Raw genomic sequence first — 18,636 nt, forward strand, 5'->3', positions numbered from 1 at the left:
GAGCCTCTGGCACGAGCCGAAGGGTGAGCTAAAGGGCTCTTTGCCTGTGGCTCTTAGACTAGGGGCTCTGTAAGAAGCCCAAAAAGAGCCAGAAAGACAAGGCCCTAGGCTCTTTGTCTTTCCCGTAAAATAATTTGACTTGATAACAAAACCCACATAAATACCAAGGGTTTAAAAGGGGGATTATATTTATTTATTTTAAAAGAATTATGAAGCCAGAATGCCAGCAGGGGGTTGGGGGCTATCCAGTGTTTTGCACGGAGTGTCACATGTATGACTATCTGCCCACCCGAGGGACCGCCTTTCCCCACACAGGCCCCAAAGAGCACTTCGGTCGGGGTCACAACACCACCTAGTGACCCCGGGCCCCAAGGAGGCCAGGCTTGCTGCCACAAGGGCTAGGTCCTTTTCGGTGGTGGCTCCTACCTGGTGGAATGAGCTCCTGGAGGAGATCAAGGCCCTGTGGGACCTGATACAGTTCCGCAGGGCCTGCAAGACGGAGCTCTTCCGCCAGGCTTTTGAGTAGGAGCCGCCGCCGCTACTACCACCACCATGAGACTGCAGAGCAATTCCGCCGCGTCGGGCTGACTGGCCAGCTGAAATATCGTGGCCCATGGCATTCCCCCCCTTTTTTTGACCCCATTGGGATATGCAATAGGGAGTAAGTATTGTAGTCATTATATATCCTGTGAGATGTGCATTTTTGCCTAAACTGTTTTAACTGTTGACTTTTACTGCACTTGTACCTTAATTGTTTTAACTTGTTGTATTTTTATTGCACTTTTGTGCCTGTGTAAGCCGCCCTGAGCCCACGTGTGGGGACGGCGGGATATGAATGAAACAAAAAAAATAAATAAATAAGTAAATTATAATAAATATACACAATGGTTCCATGCATAGTTTTTAATGGCATTCCAAGGAAGTACAACCATATAATTGTTTGGTTGAAGTACACCCTGGATTGAGTCGGTCCACCACTTATCTGGACTCCTTCCAGGGGCAGACTGGGAAGTCAAAATGACCCCAGAACAAGCCAAAATGAGAGGTCCCTGCAGCCCAACAACATTGGCTCATCCATTCTGTCTTCTTACAAACTGGTGACAGTGCAGAGGATGATTGGTGAACTGATTATACACAGAGACACAATAAGAGTAGTTCAGCAGTGGAATCAGCTGCCTAGGGAGATGGTAAGCTCCCTCTCACTGTCAGTCTTCAAGGAGCGGCTGGACAAAGACTTGTCAGGGATGTTTTAGGCTGATCCCGCATTGAGCAGGGGGTTGGACTAGATAGCCTGTGTGGCCCCTTCCAACTCTATGATTCTATAATCCGATATCTGTCTTGTCCTCACAGTGCAAGGCAATAATGAGAACATTACAATTTAAAGCCAACAAAATCAAACCCCAGATAACACCCTTCTCCCCAAAGATGCCTGCACTTTATACCCCCACTAGAAGTCCTGGCAAATAAAATAGCCTTGTATAGACTCCTGAAAATTTCTGGAGATGAAGCTCATGTTTCATAAGTTCCCTTCACCTCCTCAGGGAGGCCCCATTCCACTAAGTGGGAGCTACAGTGGAAAGAGCACTGGTTCTGGCTGATGCCAGGCAGACCACCTTAAGTGAGGCAGTAGGGGACAGCCTGAAGACTGTAGTTGGCACACAAGGATATATGGGAAGAGATGGCCCTTTAGGTACATGGGTCCTAAGCCTTAAAAGGCTTTAAAGGTCATAACCAGCACTTTGAATTGGACTCGGAAACAAACTAGCAGCCAATGTAGATGTTCTAAGATGAATGAGATATGTTCCTATTGGCTAGCCCCTGATGATAACTGATCTACCGCATTCTGGACCAGCTGCAGTTTCTGAGGTGTCTTCAAGGGCAGCCCAACACAGAGCACATTACAGCAGTCCAACTGTGAGGTTACAAAACCATGGGTCAGCTTGACCAGATTGATCGAGTCTAAGAAAGGAGAGAGTTGGTGAACCAGACGCAGCTGACAGAAGGCACTCTTGGCCACTACACTGACTTGCTTTTGAAACAGCAACACTGGGTCCATGAGTAGCCCCAGATTCTCAGCCTGTTCTGCAGATGCCAACTCCGCACAATCTACTACAAGTGGATCCAATCCATCTAAAACATCAGCCTGACCTACTAGCATCATCTCTGTCTTTTCTGGATTCAGCTTCAATGCATAAATTCAGAGTCAAGACAGACACATCTGGAGGCTTGGATAATGAAGTATCAACCTGGGCGTCATCTGCATATCGGTGCTCTGGACAATCTCATTCAGTGGCCTCATGTAAGTATTGAAGAACATGGGTGAGATAATGTGGCACTCCCACCCTCCCACCCCCAAGACAAATCCCACCCTGTTAATTCTGCTTCTCCAGTGGAAAGCGTCCAATCACAAGGAAAATTTAATTTTGAGAGGACAAGAAGGAGGAAGTTTCTGCAATACATGGTCAAGATTTTATAAATGGTTGGAAGACTATTACAAATAAACAATATAGACATATGAACATTTTAGGAGCCTTCATTTCCATATTAATATGCAGAACACTTATGCAAAACTATTTGGTGATAATAATTGTAGTAAACATTGCAGGAGATGACAGCTAGATGATATAGATACTTATATCTAACCCCCATTTCATGTGTATTTGTTATGTCTGTTTTTGTCCACTGAAAAAATAAAAAAGTTTCATGAAAAAAAAAGACAGAAAAGTCTGAAGCCACCAAAAAGCTGCGCTCCTAATAGCAACCCCATATTCTAACTGAAGTATAAGGATGGAAAGGTCAACACAGATCAACAGGGATGACCGTCCCTGTGCAACAGTGCAACTAAAGCTGTTGCAGTTTAGAACCCAGGCCTGAAGCTGGATTGAACTGAGTCAAAGGTTGGGGGTTAAGAAGGTTTCCACAAGGGAGACTCTATGGCTACTAGGTGGCCACTTCCCAGCCGTAGCCAGTGTCATCATAAAGTAGGTGGGGAATTCTTCCCTGGCTCAGATGTACAGTCCATACCAGAGAAGAATTCAGGGCTATAAATGTCAAAGGGGGCCATGGTGGCTCAGAGGTTAAGATGCTGAACTGCAGAACCGGAAGGTCGGTAGCTCGGCAGTTCGAGACCCTAGTGCCGTGTAACGGAATGAGCTCCTGTCTCTGGTCCCAGCTCCTGCCAACCTAGCAGTTCAAAAGCAAGAAATTTAAAGTAGATAAATAGGTGCCGCTTCAGTGGGAAGGTAACAGCGTTCCGTGCGCCTCAGCGTTTTGTCATGCCGGCCACATGACCATGGAGAAGTCTTCGGACAGCGCTGGCTCTTCGGCTTGGAAACGGAGATGAGCACCGCCCTCTAGAGTCAGATTCGACTGGCTTTCAAGCAATGGAAACCTTTACCTTTACCTTTTTATAAATGTCAATGTCAGTGTTGAACGGTAGAATTACAAGCTGCTGAAGCTCATATGTCAACCCCAGGGAATATGGGTTTCTGTGATATCTGCTGTACTTCCTTTTGTGTTTCTTGAGCCTGCTACAAATCAAAAAGTGCCTGCAAATTCTAGTATTACGAAAAATGAATAATACATTGAGCAGGGGGTTGGACTAGATGGCCTGTATGGACCCTTCCAACTCTGTGATTCTATGATTCCCCTCTCTCCATTACATTCCCAGCATTATAATCCTGTATTATATCTGACTCCTTTAGCTGACTTTTTCTCTACTAGAAAGCCTCAATCGCTTTAGCCTTTCCTTGTAGAGCATTACAGAGCAGGATTCCCCCCCCCCTTTCCTCTACACATGTGCAAATTAGGTCTTTTCTGAAATTATCTTAAGTGGAAATTAAGGTCCATTTTGAAAAGACCGTTACAGAGATTTTTGATGCCCCATCATGTTTGACATACAATAATCCAAAATACCCTAAGATTACAATAAGGAAGCTTACCACCCACGGTTTAAAATAAAAGAAAGTTAATAATATGCAAAAGATCACCCTGAGGGCCATCTGAACAGTAAGGAAGCCACTGAAGTGATTTCTATTCATTCTACAGGTTATATAAAGATAGCTTTTTCAGTGGAATACATTAATTTCCCAAGGAAGCGTCTCTCAAATAAGATTTGAGCTTGATACACTTCTATGCACGCGTTAAGCATTTCAGAATGCGTTTCTCATCCTATGCATTAATACTAATTTTCTCTCTCTTTTCCCAAGGTTTCTTACTTTCTGTTTCAAAGTCGGTGCGAAAAGCAGAAGACGACATGCTATTGAGTACATTCAGTCTTGGGAAAGTAATCCAGAATGCTGGCAAAGCTGAAAAGTCACGGCCTGCATCTTCTCTCGAACATTACAAAACTGAGGACAGCAGTTTTCTGAATGAAGAGGACGATGGAGCCCCAGTGTTCTCAGTGAGTTTCCTCTTTTTAGCAGTTGCGTTTAAAAAGCCATTTGTGGTGTAGCTGAAATTATCCAACGTATTAGCAGGACAATCCAAAACAGAGTTATGCCCTTCTAAACCAATGAAAGGCAAAGGCTTTAGAATGATGGAACTCTGTTTAGGGCTGCAATGGGGGGATTGTTTCAGCTACGACCACTGGGGCTGAGATTGAAGAGCTTATTCTCCCAACATTATTTCTTTTTAAATAATCAGTATATTTGAAAACTTTAAGCAAATGTAGTTTTTCTGAACGACAACTGCCAACTTTGTAGTGCAATCCAACCCTTCTATGCCCATTGACTTCAATGGGTTCAGAAGGGTGTAACTCTGCTTTGGATTGCATAGATTAGCTCAACCTGTATTAAGTTTCAAGGTGTCTTAGGAGAACAGAACAAAAAAAGACCGTCTCTTTTTTCTCTTAACAAATACTCTTAATGCTGCGGTCGTGGAAGGTGCCATCAAGTCACAGCTGACTTACGGGGACACCGTTGGGTTTTTAAGGCAAGAGATGTTAAGGAGTGGTTGGGGTTTGCCGTTGCCTTCCTCCCCGTAGCAACCCTGGTCTTTCTTGGTGATCTCTCATCCAAGTACTAACCAGGGCTAACCCTGCTTAGTTTCCAAGCTATGACAAATTTGGGCTAAGCGGGACTATTTAATGCTCTAATTTAGGACAAACAAAGCCATACCCTTAGGGTGCCATCCTGATCCATTAATATTATAGGATATAGGATAATATTATGGGATATGGGCTAGGATACACATATGTTGCCTACAGAATCTTATATCATGGACCCACGTTGAAAGCTGAAGTTCCCAACTTTCGATGACTGCTGGGTTTCAAATACACCCAAGGTGCTTCTGTATATTGGTTTTCTGTCCAGAAGAAGCCTTTGAAAAAGCATGAAAAGTTGCAATCAGAAAGACCCTGTGGGAATGGGGTGTGTGTGTGTTGTGTGGAGGCCTCTGAAGCACTTCCACATATTTGGAAGCTGTTATTAACATCTTCTCACTATATCTCAAAAGTTCATGTTCTCTTCAAAATACAGAACACAGGCTCTAAGCACCACGACATAAGCCATGGCCGACCACTGAACCTGCCTCTTAAGCAGCTTCCTTATTTTTCGCTGGAGGCACCTGTGGCTTTTCCAGCTGAAGCTGAAGTTCAAAGTATTGAATCAATACAAGAAAGGAGAGAGACGGGAGATGACGAAAATTCAGCTAAAATACCTATCGGAAGAAGAGATTTTGACAGTAAGTATAATTTTCAGATTATTTCAGACCATAACTCCACTGGATGGTTTCAGTACAGTCATATAATAACTGTAAAGCAAAAAAATTAATGTCATTTCTGTTTCCAAACAAACATTTATTAGATAAACATTTCCAAATATCTGAAGTAGAGAGGGGGAAAAAGTCAGTAAAAATATACAGCACTCCATTAGTGATGAATGTGCACTCAAACGCCAATTTATCACCAACATTATATGCCAGCTAACTATTTTCCTGACAAACCAAAATGTCTGGGGGTGTTTTGTACAGTGCTCAGGTGTATGCTGGGAAGAGTCTATCGACCATGTTGGCAAGTCTGAAGCATGACTGCAGGATGAAGTCTGAAACAAAGAAAACCATTTTCATGAAAATTAAATGATGCTGTAGTTTAAATGTTTACTCTGTGCGTGTATTTTGCGGTGTGGGGAGTGTCTAAATATTTGTATGTCAGAACAATGACACATGATCAAATAACTGTACTGATTATATCGCATTATTAAAACTGATACTTCTGCAAAAACACTGATCTTGTTGTGCAAATATTGTACTTACGCTAACCTTGCTTAGTAATTTATAATCACAGCAAAAGCAAGATGATCATTCAGCTGATGCTTGCTTCTTTCCCAAGATTTCAAGGCCATAATTAGTTGCCATAAGCAACACACAAGGACAACATTTACAATTTAAAGAAATGAGTTAGCTTTGCTTGACCGACAATCAGTTTGTTTTTTGCGGCAATTTTGTTACATTTTCCTGCTCCTTTAATTTTGCTGTCCAAACTGTTCTGGCATTTCACCGCAGCCTTTGGTTTCTTTCTATGTACGTGTTGAAGTGATTCATTTTCATTAGTGCCTATGACATTTTCACTAGTCCTATCCACCTGCTTTCTCTTTGAGCTCTCGTTTCTTGGCTGGCAACCGAATTTTCCTATTTCTTTACTTCTGCTTCCATTCTGATGAACATTTCCAGAACTAGTTCCAAGCGCAGCACTTGCAAGATGGGAACGGAGGCATTCTGTTGGTTAAGGGAATAACATTTCAGCAGCACTCCAGGAAATGAACACACACACAGAAATCAAAGGACAGGAGAAACTAAACGTTAAGTAACTAAAATCTATAAAGTATCATGCAACAATTTTTAAGCAAAGCAAATTAAATTCAGTTATTAGCCATACGTTGCCTTTGAAAAGAATCGTTATTCTTTTGTTTGGCACAGTGATAGACAGCAGGTCTTAAAACTCTATGGAATTAAAAAATATTCTCAAAAAATGTTTAGGGCACAGCTTTCATAAGGGGACAGTTCCCCCTAAGTTATTTTGTTTTGCACGTGAGCAGTACCAATTTTATTTTGGCATACAAAAGTAGACCAACATAAAGGGTGACCCTGATGACCACTGACTAAATAGCAGCCATCCCAGAGTGCTTTCCTACTTACTGGTATCACAGTGACTATGCCTGCCGGACTTGTGCATTAGATAACCATTACAAATGCAGATCTAGCAATGATTTGCTTGCAGAAGATAACATGGATGCAAGGCAGCAGTAAATACCAGTGCTAATAAAGCAATGCTATTTCCCGCAACAGTAGAGCCTAATAGATTTTAACACTTGAACGTTTGTGGTTAAATGAAGCTCTTAGAAGTAGTCAGTTCATCTTAGATTAATTTGAATTACAGACTAAACCTAAACCGGTCTATTCAGAAGCAAGTCTTATTTTGCTCGTCTTGAGTCTCCCTGAAAAGTGTTCCTAGGACTGCAACCGTAGGCAACTCACAGTGCCATCCTAGACAGAATTACTCCCTTCTAAATCCACTGAAGTCAATGGGCTTAGAGGGGTATATCTCTGCACAGGATGGCACTGATGCTAATCTTTTCAGCTCACTAAACAGGTGCAGCTTCAAAGGGGGAAAAGAAGAGATTTTGAGTAGCTTATTGTGTATTTTTTTTTTTACCTGCACTTGATTCATCTACAGGGCACAGAGCTGTCCTTTCTTTGGGTGCTGGATGTACGCATGTTGGGATCTGGCTAGTGCTGAAGAAATGGTCCTTCTTTTCAAATGTTTGGTCATCTTTGTAGGTGCAAGCAAACTGAGACCGAATTAGAGGTTGCTTCAGCTAAAGGAAAAGAACAGCAATTATGATCAGCTGTAAACATTGCAAAGGGTTCTTTGAATTCCTTGGCTCAGAAAGTAAACTACATAGCAAGTAACTCGTGTGTAACTATCTCTTTCATTTTTATATAAAATTAACTCTTCTCAAATGTAGCGTTAAAGGGTAATTTTATAAACTCATGTAACTGATTTTTTCTACCCCCCCCAACCTCATTGGAGGTCCTGCTTCTCAAGGACCCCCATGCAAATATGTTACATACTGAGTGGCCTAAAAGAACAAACATTATACTCCCCCACAAAAATGTAAATTTCAGATTAACATAACATTGCTAAACACAGTTACACTCTTCTAATTTCAAGGGATCTTCAAGATTTTTATTTAAAGCATTTCTATGCTGCCTTTCCAACCAACTCCAAGTCCCCAAGGTAGTGAACATTAAAACATTAAAAGCAGCCATTAAAATACAAACATATAGATATAAAATGTTTAAAACAATTCAACAAAAACACACCAACAGGTAGCAGAGCTAATAGTTTGTAAGGAAATGCCAAACAAAACAAAAAAGTCTTCGCCCGCTAGCAGAAGACAACGATGGAGGAAGACAAACGAATCTGTCTGGGGAGGATATGGGTGTAACTCATTTGAAGACAAAAAGAGTCAGGGGTTTAGGATTTGCTCAGTACACAGAATGGGTCCTACTCATATTGGCTCAGCTCTGATCTTTAAAATTCTGCTTCAAACCATGATGTGCGTGTGCATACAGTGATGTCAAGTCGCAGCCGACTTATGGTGACCTCGGCAAGGGGCTTTCAAGGCAAGTGAGAAGCCGAGGTAGTTTTCCATTGCCTTCCTCTGTGATCTTCCTTGGAGGTCTGCCACCCAAGTACTAACCGGGGCTGACCCTAATTAGCTTCCGAGATCTGATGAGACCAGGCTGTACCATGTTGCCTTCCTTTCCCTCAAACCATGATATGTAAGAAACCCCTGCAAGTTCCGCAGGGCCTGTAAGACGGAGCTCTTCCACCAGGCATTTGTGTAGGAGCCGCTGCCGCCACTATCCTACCAACGAGATAGTATGTCATTGGCTGCCCTACGAAGGTGGGACAGTTATGCCCAGGCTGAAGTTTGACAGCTTAGCGGGGAGACCGCGTACTGGTAATGGCTGGCCACCAAGTTGGAAGATCGTCTCCACCTTGACTGATGATGTAGTGTTTTAGGTTGCTTACTGTAGTTTAATTATTGTATTTTATTGTGTGTTTTATTGTATTTTAGATTCCGGCTTTGCCGCTTGTGAACCGCCCTGAGCCTTTGGGAGGGCGGTATAGAAATCTAATAAATAAATAAATAAATAAACATAGCGGAATCTAACCAAGCCAAATGTGCAGGCTGTTTATACTTGCACAGGGCAACAAAAAAGCCAAATAATAACTTCTAAATTCCATACTTTGGGGGGGAAGTAATCCTGTGTTATGCTTAATTCCAAAGATCTGAAGCTTGAAGCTGAAACAAATGTATAAGATTATTCATTTCCCTGGAGAAATACTTGAAACATAACAAAGATCTATAATTGTCAAATTTGAAGTTTGGCGCTAACATTAGTTCAGCACAAACATTAATGATACACCAGGTACAATACTACAGAAAGCAGGTTTCTAAGAATTTGCAGAAACAGTTAAAATGTGCCGCCTGTTCAAGAAACCAACATTTGCAAATATGGCACTGACAGCATCAGAGTACACAGCTATGTAAAATTTCAGGGCCACCTGAGGTTAAGGGAAAGAACTATCAAAGGAATCCAAGGCTCACAAACAGCACACTCATTCTGTTGCCTGGCTGTTCCAATGAGACATGAATTTAAACCTGTGGTAGCAACACGCACGCACCCCCAAGCATGTAATTCATCTGGCACTGTCAATAAAACTATGCTGCAAAACCTGCAAAGGCTATGTCAAGAGAAGCAACCCCAGAAATAAATAAATGAGGGCAAAATGAAAGGCGCAATCCCAAGACAAGACTCTTCACCTATGGAACCTATAAAACCCCAAAACCAATGTAACCCGCCAGGCATTCAATAAGCTACCTGCTTTAACTGTCTCCCAAGTCCTGAAAAAAGGAGGAGGTTGTTGTGAACTACATGACAATCTGAAGCGCACCTTTAGCTATCTCTCCCAGGGTCACTAAGACACTCTCTCTTTCTGACTCATGCAAAGCAAAAGAGGTATTGGCATCCTTTCAGTAGCTGCTCTATATAGCTAGTGCTTTTCTGTCCCAAGCTGATGAGAGAAGCCTGGCTTATTTCAGGCCCACACTTACTAATGCTTGGGTCTGACATAACACATATTGAGGCTGCCAATCATCAGGCGGAACCTGGAGATCTCCCAGAATTACAACTGATCTTCACACGACAAAAATTAGTTCTCCTGGAGAAAATGGCTGCTTTGAAGAGTGGATTCTATCGCATTATACCCCGCTGAGGTCCCAAACCTCCCATGTTTCTAGGAATTCCCCACTCCAAAGTTGGCAACCTTGAGTCATGTACAATGACTATACAAAAAATAGAGTTGCAACATCTTTTAAATACATCCAAGAGTTCTGAAAGAACTCAAATGTGAACTTGTGGATCTCCTGACAAAATAGGTAATCTTTCATTAAAATCTGCCTCCATTCCTGAGGACTGGAAGGTAGCTAATGTCACTCCTATCTTTAAAAAGGATTCCAGAGGAGATCAGGGAAATTACAGGCCAGTCAGTCTGGTGGAAACTGTTATTAAGGAAAGAATTAGTAGGCACGTTGAGGAATAAAAACTATTGAGGCAGACTCAGCATGGGTTCTGTAAGGGAAGATCTTGTCTCACTAACCTGTTAGTGTTCTTTGAGGGGGTGAACAAACATGTGGACAAGGGGCACCCAATAGATGCTGTTTACCTTGACTTCCAGATAGCTTTTGATAAAGTTCCTCATCAAAGGCTCCTAAGTAAGCTCAAAAATCATGGGATAAAAGGACAAGTCCTCTTGTAGATCAAAAACTGACTAATTAATAGGAAACAGAGAGTGAGTATAAATTGGCAATTTTCTCAGTGGAGGGTGGTAAGCAGTGGGGTACCACAGGGATCAGTACTGGGTCCGATGCTTTTTAACTTGTTCATTAATGGTTTGGAGTTGGGAGTAAGCAGTGAAGTGGCTAAATCTGCGGATGACATGAAGTTGTTCAGGGTGGTGAAAACCGGGGAGGATTGTGAGGCACTCCAAAGGGATCTGTCGAGGATGCACAAGTGGGCGTCAACGTGGCAAATGGGGTTCAATGTGGCCAAGTGCAAAGTGATGCACGTTGAGGCCAAAAATCCTAACTATACATACATGTTGATGGGGTCCAAATTGGCAGAGACTGACCAAGAGAGGGATCTTGGAGTCATAGTAGATAACTCAATGAACATGTCGAAACTGTGTGCAACTGCAATTTAAACGACCAATGCTATGCTGCGGATTATTAGGAAGGGAATTGAAAACAAATCAGTCAGTATCATAATGCCCCTGTATAAATCGATGGTGCGACCTCACTTGGAATACTGTGTGCAATTCTGGACACCACACCTCAGAAGGGATATTATAGCACTGGAAAAAGTGCAGAAAAGGGTAACTAGAATGATTAAAGGGTTGGAACACTTTCCCTATGAGGAAAGGTTAAGGCGCTTGGGGCTTTCAGCTTGGGGAAACAAAGACTGAGGGGTGACATGATCGAGGTTTACAAGATTATGCATAGGTAGAGAAAGAAGTACTTTTCTCCCTTTCTCATAATACAAGAACTCATAGGCACTCAAATTGCTGAGCAGTCAGGTTAGAATGGATAAAAGGAAGTACTTCTTCACCCAAAGAGTGATTAACACATGGAATTCACTGCCACAGGAGGTGGCGGCGGCTACAAGCATGGACTGCTTCAAAAGGGAATTGGATAAACATATGGAGCAGAGGTCCATCAGTGACTATTAGCCACAAGGTATAGATAGGAACTCTCAGTCCAGGGCAAATGATACTCAGTATTCTTGGTGCTGGGGGGGGGGGGCGGCAGTGGGGCGGCTTCTAGTGTCCTGGCCCCACTGATGGACCGCTTGATGGCACCTGGTATTTTTGGCCACTGTGTGACAGAGTGTTGGACTGGATGGGCCATTGGCTTGATCCAACATTGGCTTCTCTTATGTTCTTAGCTAAAACACTCAAAGTACTGCTCAGATCCAGACCTGTTTTTGAGGTGTTTCCTACAGAAAGAATGAACAAAAATAATCAGCTTTTACAGAACACATTAAAATACTCTGCTTTACAGCATTTTTAAAAAAAATCCGTGGAAGATTTCAGTACAGTGTAAAATCCTAAGAAACATTAAGCTTGCTAAAGTTTGGCAAAGAACCTTAGCTACAGAATGGAAAATAATAATACCTGATATGGGAAATATGTCAGGAGAATAATGGGTTTGTGTCAAGAATGAAGTGCAGGCAGTAGAATGTTATAAATAATCAGGCCACAGGTTAGTTAGGCAAAGCCCTATGTTTATTTTTTTTATTTATTCATTTTTAGGTTTTCTTTTCTCCATGTTGAAACTCCAGCCCAAACATTCTGGCATATGTTTTGAGAAAAGATCAATGAAATCATGCGAACTTTTGCGTAAAAGGATCAGGACCAAGACTGTTTCCTGTATTTCCGGAAATTTCTTAACCTGTTTGACTACATAAAATGCAACACTCAATGTAAAAATAAAATGTAGAGTGTAGTTCACACTCTGGGGGGAAGGGGCGTTTTACCAACTATTTTATCATTATCTTATAACAACTTGATTTTTTGACTAGAGGGATGTTGCTTATATTCCTGCATAAGTGGCTGTTTTAAAATATGTAGATAAATACCTGGTTAAATTGAAGTCACACAAACAAAGCGAGTTTGTGGAAATGGATCTTTCCTGCCTTTTCCCAGCAGCTCCCCAGGAGCTGCTGCTGAATGACAAATGAACATAAGAAGAGCCCTGCTGGATCAGACCAGTGGGGGTCCATCTAGTCCAGCATCCTGTCTCACACAGTGGCCAACCAGTGCCTCTGGAGGCCCAGCAACAGGACATAGAAACTGAGGCCTTCCCCTGATGTCGCCTCCTGGCTCTGAGGTTCAGAGGTTTAGTGCATCTCAACATGGAGGTTCCCTTCAGTCACCATGGCTAGTAGCCACTGATAATAGCTATCCTCCATGAATCTGTCTAATCCCCCTTTAAAACTGTCTGCACCTGTGGCCATCACTACATCCTCTGGCAGCATTTTAATTTCACATTTTAATCATTTGTTGTCTAAAGAAGTATTTCCTTTTGTCCATTCTGAACCTACTGCCCATCAGCTTCATTGGATGCCCTCGAGTTCTAGTATTTTGGGAGAGGGAGAAAAATTTCTCTTTGTCAACTCACTCTACTGCCTGCATAATTTTATAAACCCTCATCATGTTCCCTCTTAGTCATCTTCTAAACTGAGAAGTCTCAGACTTTTCAGACTTTCCTTTTAGGGAAGGTCTGACCCCCCAATCAGGGCCGGCCCCAGCTTATTTTGCACCCTAGGCAAGGATCCCTTCTGGCGCCCCCCCATGGGCCGCCCCCTCCCCGTGCATCGCCCCCCCACGCCGCCCCACCTCCCCCCCGTAATGCCAGTAGCTCAGAGTCAGAAAGTAGTATTTTTGCTCACAGGACTCCACAGCTTAGAGGGAACATTGCACAGGACTGTAACCAGGGCACTTTAGGCAGTGCTCAGCAGCCCTCTACACCGGTCTCCGCTGGTTCCGACGAGAGACATGAGGCAAAGAAGGGGCTTTGCAGCAGGCGGAAATGGCCAGGGGGGAGTCCGACCCCCCGGGTGGGGATCCTCCGGCAAGGCATCACGCAGGGCCTGAAAGTTTCCTCCCAGACTCTGAGAGAGCGAGAGAGAGAGGAGGGGGCGGCGTTCCTTACCTCGGCTGCTGTCGGGCAACTCTTTCTTTCCCCTCGCCCGCCCGCCAAGGCCGGCTCATCCTGCCCCTGCTGGTTAGGGCTGCCACCCTCCCTCGGGTGCCGCCGCCGCCCAGAGGATTTCCGCACCGACTGACCCACTTTGCCCAGCTGCTGCCTCGCCCAGTGCCTTTCTCGGCCCCTACCGGTGGAGCCTCCCACAGGCTGGCAGGTCGCAGGAATGGGCCGCGCTGGGTAGGGGGCCAGGTGCAGTTTGGCGCCCCTAAGGGCCAGCCCGCTCTAGGCGAACGCCTAATGAGCGAGCCGGCCCTGACCCCAATCATCACAGAACATCCTATCTTCTCCTTGGTTTCTGAAGTGCTACAGCACCAGGTGACATGTACCAACACATGCTTCCCCCCCCCAAAAAAGTGTGCTTCCCATTCAAACACTAAACATTCAGCAATATATAAATACATAATCAACTAGACTCAGGGCTCTTTTTTTGTAGCAGGAGCTCCTTTGCATATTAGGCGACACACCCCTACTGTAGCCAATCCTCCAAGAGCTCACAGTAGCCCCTGTAAGAAGAGCTCTGTAAGCTCTTGGAGGATTGGCTACATTAGGGGTGTGTCGCCTAATATGCAAAGGAGCTCCTGCTACAAAAAGAGTCCTGATTAGTCTCTGACTATAACTTAAATACTTGGGGAGGTGCAGTTACTGTACCTTAAGTTTTCCTTTGTCTACTGCTCTTTGAATCCGTTGTCTTAAAGCTTTTGGAGAAGATCCGCTAGGTTGTGCTGGAGATCTGCATTAATGATTAAGTGAGTCATTAGCAGTGATGATGATGAGAACTACACATACTACAAATTTTCTGGGTTAAGGTTTTCATATTGTGCATATGTATATTTAAAGTTTCTGATTTTAAATACCCAGAGGAATCGTTTCATGGCAGATGACCAAAAACTGTCCTGATCAGCCTGCATTCTAAAGCTTTTTGGACTGAGTGTTTCACTCATTTTAATGCCAAGGAACCAATTTAAATGCATCAAGAAATGCATGTGCAACTAAGACTCTTGCCATGAGACGAATGCTCTTGTAGGTAGGTAATATGCAGAAGCGCATAGGAGCTCCTGCAACTGTCATTGCTACACTGGATCAACTGAACCTTAGAAAGTTAGATGGTTCTTTGGAGCTGTTGCTGTGCACACATTTACCTTATTTGGGGGGGGGGGGGAAACAAAGTTTGGATCCAGTGGCACCTTTAAGATCAACAAACGTTCGTGTGTGTCCACACTTCTGAACTTTGTTGGTCTTAAAGGTGCCACTGGATTCAAACTTTGTTCCGCTGCTTCAGACCAACACGCCTATCCACCTGAAACTTGGGGGGGGGGTTGTTACATATATTTTGCATGTCTGATTGTAATGACCATTATTGGTGCAGGTCTAAGTTTGCTAACTGTTCCATTAAAGTTATGGTTTTTTAACTGAACTGTTATTAGCGTCAAGATTTCTCCAAGGGCACCAAGATGTGGACACCATTAACACCTGTTATCTGTCCCTTGCTAGCAGGTGATTCGGAGACTGATGTTTTATTGACACCCAATATTCCCACCATCCTCTCACCCAAGAGTCATTCCAGTCAGGAACAGGCTAAAGCTGCTGTGTGCATCAGTTCCCCAATCTATACATTCAACCCAACCAAAGCTTACAGATGACAATGTACGTATTTTGTTTCTACAGGGAGACAATCTCTGTAAAGGAAACAGTTGTTATGTGAGGTGGCCCCGAATCCTTGGCTTTCAAAAAAACTAAACATCCCAGTTCTGAACCTCCTTGCTGACTTGATTTTCTACATTTAGCTTACTTGAACAGCATCAGGGTAGAGGGGGACCCAAATTCATCATCAAATAATTCAGCTTTGTTGGTAGGAGGAAGGTGGGTAGCTGCCTCATCCAAAAAAATCAGAAAGAACTTCACAGTATCTCTGCCACAGTAAACAGTGTCATGGTTTACAGCATGTAGTTTGGGCTGAAATTAAAGATGAACAGTATTGTTAGTTTTACATGAGTTCACATACAGTCTTATACCACTGGCCTAACTAGACTGCAGTCTTAAGGATACTTTCCTGGGAGTAAACTGTACTGAATAAATGGGACATTTCTGAGGAGACCAACTTTGGTTTGCCCCACATGCCCGGTTAATAAGGTTGCCAACCTCCAGGTGATGGCTGGAGATTTCCCACTGCTATAAACTGATCTTCAGGTGACAGAAGTCAGTTCACCTGGAGAAAATGGCCACTTTGGAAGTTAGACTCTATGGCATTATACCCCATTGAAGCCCCTCCCCTCTCCAAACCCCACCCACCTCAGTCTCCACCCCCAAAATCTCCAGGTATTTCCCAACCCGGAGTGGACAACCCTATCAGTTAGTTTAAATCCAGTGGCAGGTAGTACAAGATGCATCTGTTACAAAAAAAGTTCAGCAAAATGCAAAATACTTCCTAATCCCAGCTAATCTGGGGCTTGTTTAAAATAAATGTTTATATGTACATATCACAGATGACAAAACTCAGAGGATGGTCATCAGACGCAACACCTTCAGGACAGATCAACCCGCATGTTGCATAACAGATCCATATAATTTGGACCACAGGATGCCACATGTTAAAATAAGAAACCACAAAGTAATTCATCCCTGACTCTGGGGGACCTTAGGCAGAGAAGATTCTAGCAAGGGAGTTGAACCATGCACTAAAAATGGAATGGCAAAAATCTCCCAGAGTTACTAGGAAACCTAACCGAGGAGCACTCAGAGTAAGAATTACAGTTATACAAGAAGTATATTATCCCCACTGTTAGCCGGCCTGTATTTAGACAATAGTGAAAATCAGAATTCAAATATAAAGAGAAACTAACACATCAAGGTAGAAACTGCCTGGATAAGTTTTTTTGTTTAGCAGTTCCAGGAGGCAAGAGAATTCAAGATACTGTACTGTAATACACAATCATCAGGCTTACTCCTTCAGGGCGCTCCCTACGGTGGAGATTGCGGGCTTAGAGTGTGTTGGTCTGGTGCTAGAGGCTGAGGAGAGTTTGACAATCTGGCTGGTGTACCGTCCGCCTAATGCACCGGCCAGTAGTCTGCCGTCCCTACTGGAAGCCGTAGCAGGCTGGGCACTGGAGCACCCTAGGCTTTTAGTCTTGGGTGACTTCAATGTCCAAGCCTATGACGCGACCTCTAGTTGGGCTACGGACCTAGTGGCGTCCATGGCATCACTAGGACTCTCCCAATGGGTATCGACCCCCACACACCGGGCTGGGCACATGCTCAATTTAATCTTCGCGGTGGGGATTAGGGTGGACTGGATTACTGCGAAAGCGGTACCATGGTTGGACCACTATGCCCTGAAGGCTCGTGCAAATGTCCCGACCTGACCCCGTTTAGGCGGCAAGCGGATTTTAGCTCGCCCATGGAGCCTAATGGACCCTATGCGGCTTCAGATGGCTCTGCGGGATCTGATGCCCCCTGATGGCTCGTTGGATGAGCTCGTGGATGACTGGCATAGCTGACTTTCTACGGCCATCGACGTGATCGCTCCCTGGTGCCCTCTGTGCCCTCGCTCTAAGCTGGCCCCCTGGTATACCCAGGGGTTGCGGCTTATGAAATAGGAGCTCAGACGGTTGGAGAGACGGTGACGCTGAGCTCGCGACGAGGCCACAAGAACATCTTATAGGACGTTTATGAGATCCTATGAGATGGCAGTCAAGGCTGCGAAGAGAGATTACTACGCAGCTAGGATTGCGTCTGCTAGCTCACGCCCGGCCCAATTATTTAGGACGATTCGATCATTGACAGCTCTGCCACAGGGCAGACAAAACAGTAGGGAATTGGATACTGGCTGTGAGGCTTTTGCGAGCTATTTCGCGGATAAAGTCTTGTCGCTCCGCTGTGACCTCCCCGCTACAGTTGATACAGTAAGTGAACTTGAGGTCCCTTGCACAGTTTCGCCGAGTTTGGAGGGCTTTGACCGGCTCAGCCTGGAGGAAGTTGATAGAGTGCTTGTATCTGTGTGTCCAACCAGTTGTGGCCTTGATCCGTGCCCCTCCTGGCTCATTAAAGCGGGCCATGAGGGGTTTCAAGGTGCCTTAAGGGAGATTGTCAACAAGTCCCTCTTGGAGAGGGCGGTGGCGACGCAGTTACAGGGATTTCTAGATGACGCTTCCGTCCTTGATCCATTCCAGTCTGGCTTTCGTCCGGGGCATGGGACAGAGACAGTTCTGGTTGCTCTTACTGACAACCTCCGTAGACATCTGGATCGAGGCAGTGTGGCGGCGCTGTTGTTGTTAGATCTGTCGGCCGCATTTGATACGGTCGACCACCAGCTGCTGGCTCACTGCCTTGCCGACGTGGGGATTCAGGGGCTCGCCCTTCAATGGCTTGTCTCTTTTCTCCAAGGTCGGGGACAGAGGGTTGGGCTAGGGGAGCAGCAGTCCCGGAGGCACCTGCTTGAATGCGGAGTGCCCCAGGGGGCAGTACTCTCCCCGATGCTATTTAACATATACATGCGCCCCCTCGCCCAGATTGTCCGGAGGTATGGGCTTGGGTGTCATCAATATGCCAATGACACCCAGCTCTATCTGATGTTGGGTGGCCAGTCAGACTCCGACCCAGAAGATCTTCAGCGGGCTTTACAGGCCATGGCTGGGTGGCTCAGGCTGAGCCGGCTGAAGCTGAATCCGGCGAAGACGGGGGTCCTGTGCCTGGGTCGGGGTGGTATGGGATTGGGGCTCCCACTCCAGGCCTTCGATGGGGCACCTTTGGTGCCAGCTTCGGAGGTTAGGAGTTTGGGAGTGCTCCTGGACCCCACCTTAACGAT

The 18,636-nt window shown here is 44.6% G+C and overlaps 2 protein-coding genes across 2 annotated transcripts in view; one reads left to right on the forward strand and one right to left on the reverse strand.

Annotated features, from left to right (window-relative positions):
* Window positions 1-4,156: 4,156 nt before the first annotated feature.
* Window positions 4,157-6,352, forward strand: PMCH (pro-melanin concentrating hormone). Its single transcript, XM_015423452.1, has 3 exons — window positions 4,157-4,402; window positions 5,478-5,682; window positions 5,971-6,352. Exons 1-3 carry the CDS (start codon window positions 4,157-4,159, stop codon window positions 6,018-6,020), a joined length of 501 nt encoding a protein of 166 aa, XP_015278938.1. The 3' UTR covers window positions 6,021-6,352.
* Window positions 6,353-6,376: 24 nt separating this feature from the next.
* Window positions 6,377-18,636, reverse strand: part of PARPBP (PARP1 binding protein) — a 46,805-nt gene continuing 34,545 nt past the window's right edge. Inside the window, exons 7-10 of the mRNA XM_015423451.1 lie at window positions 15,625-15,788; window positions 14,484-14,565; window positions 7,652-7,814; window positions 6,377-6,714 (exon numbers count right to left, since the gene is read on the reverse strand). Coding sequence (XP_015278937.1) covers window positions 6,377-6,714; window positions 7,652-7,814; window positions 14,484-14,565; window positions 15,625-15,788 — 747 coding nt within the window. The remainder of the gene's footprint in view (window positions 6,715-7,651; window positions 7,815-14,483; window positions 14,566-15,624; window positions 15,789-18,636) is intronic.

Source organism: Gekko japonicus, unplaced genomic scaffold (assembly GCF_001447785.1).
Source record: "Gekko japonicus isolate JY-2015 unplaced genomic scaffold, Gekko_japonicus_V1.1 scaffold2231, whole genome shotgun sequence".
Taxonomy (NCBI): domain Eukaryota; kingdom Metazoa; phylum Chordata; class Lepidosauria; order Squamata; family Gekkonidae; genus Gekko; species Gekko japonicus.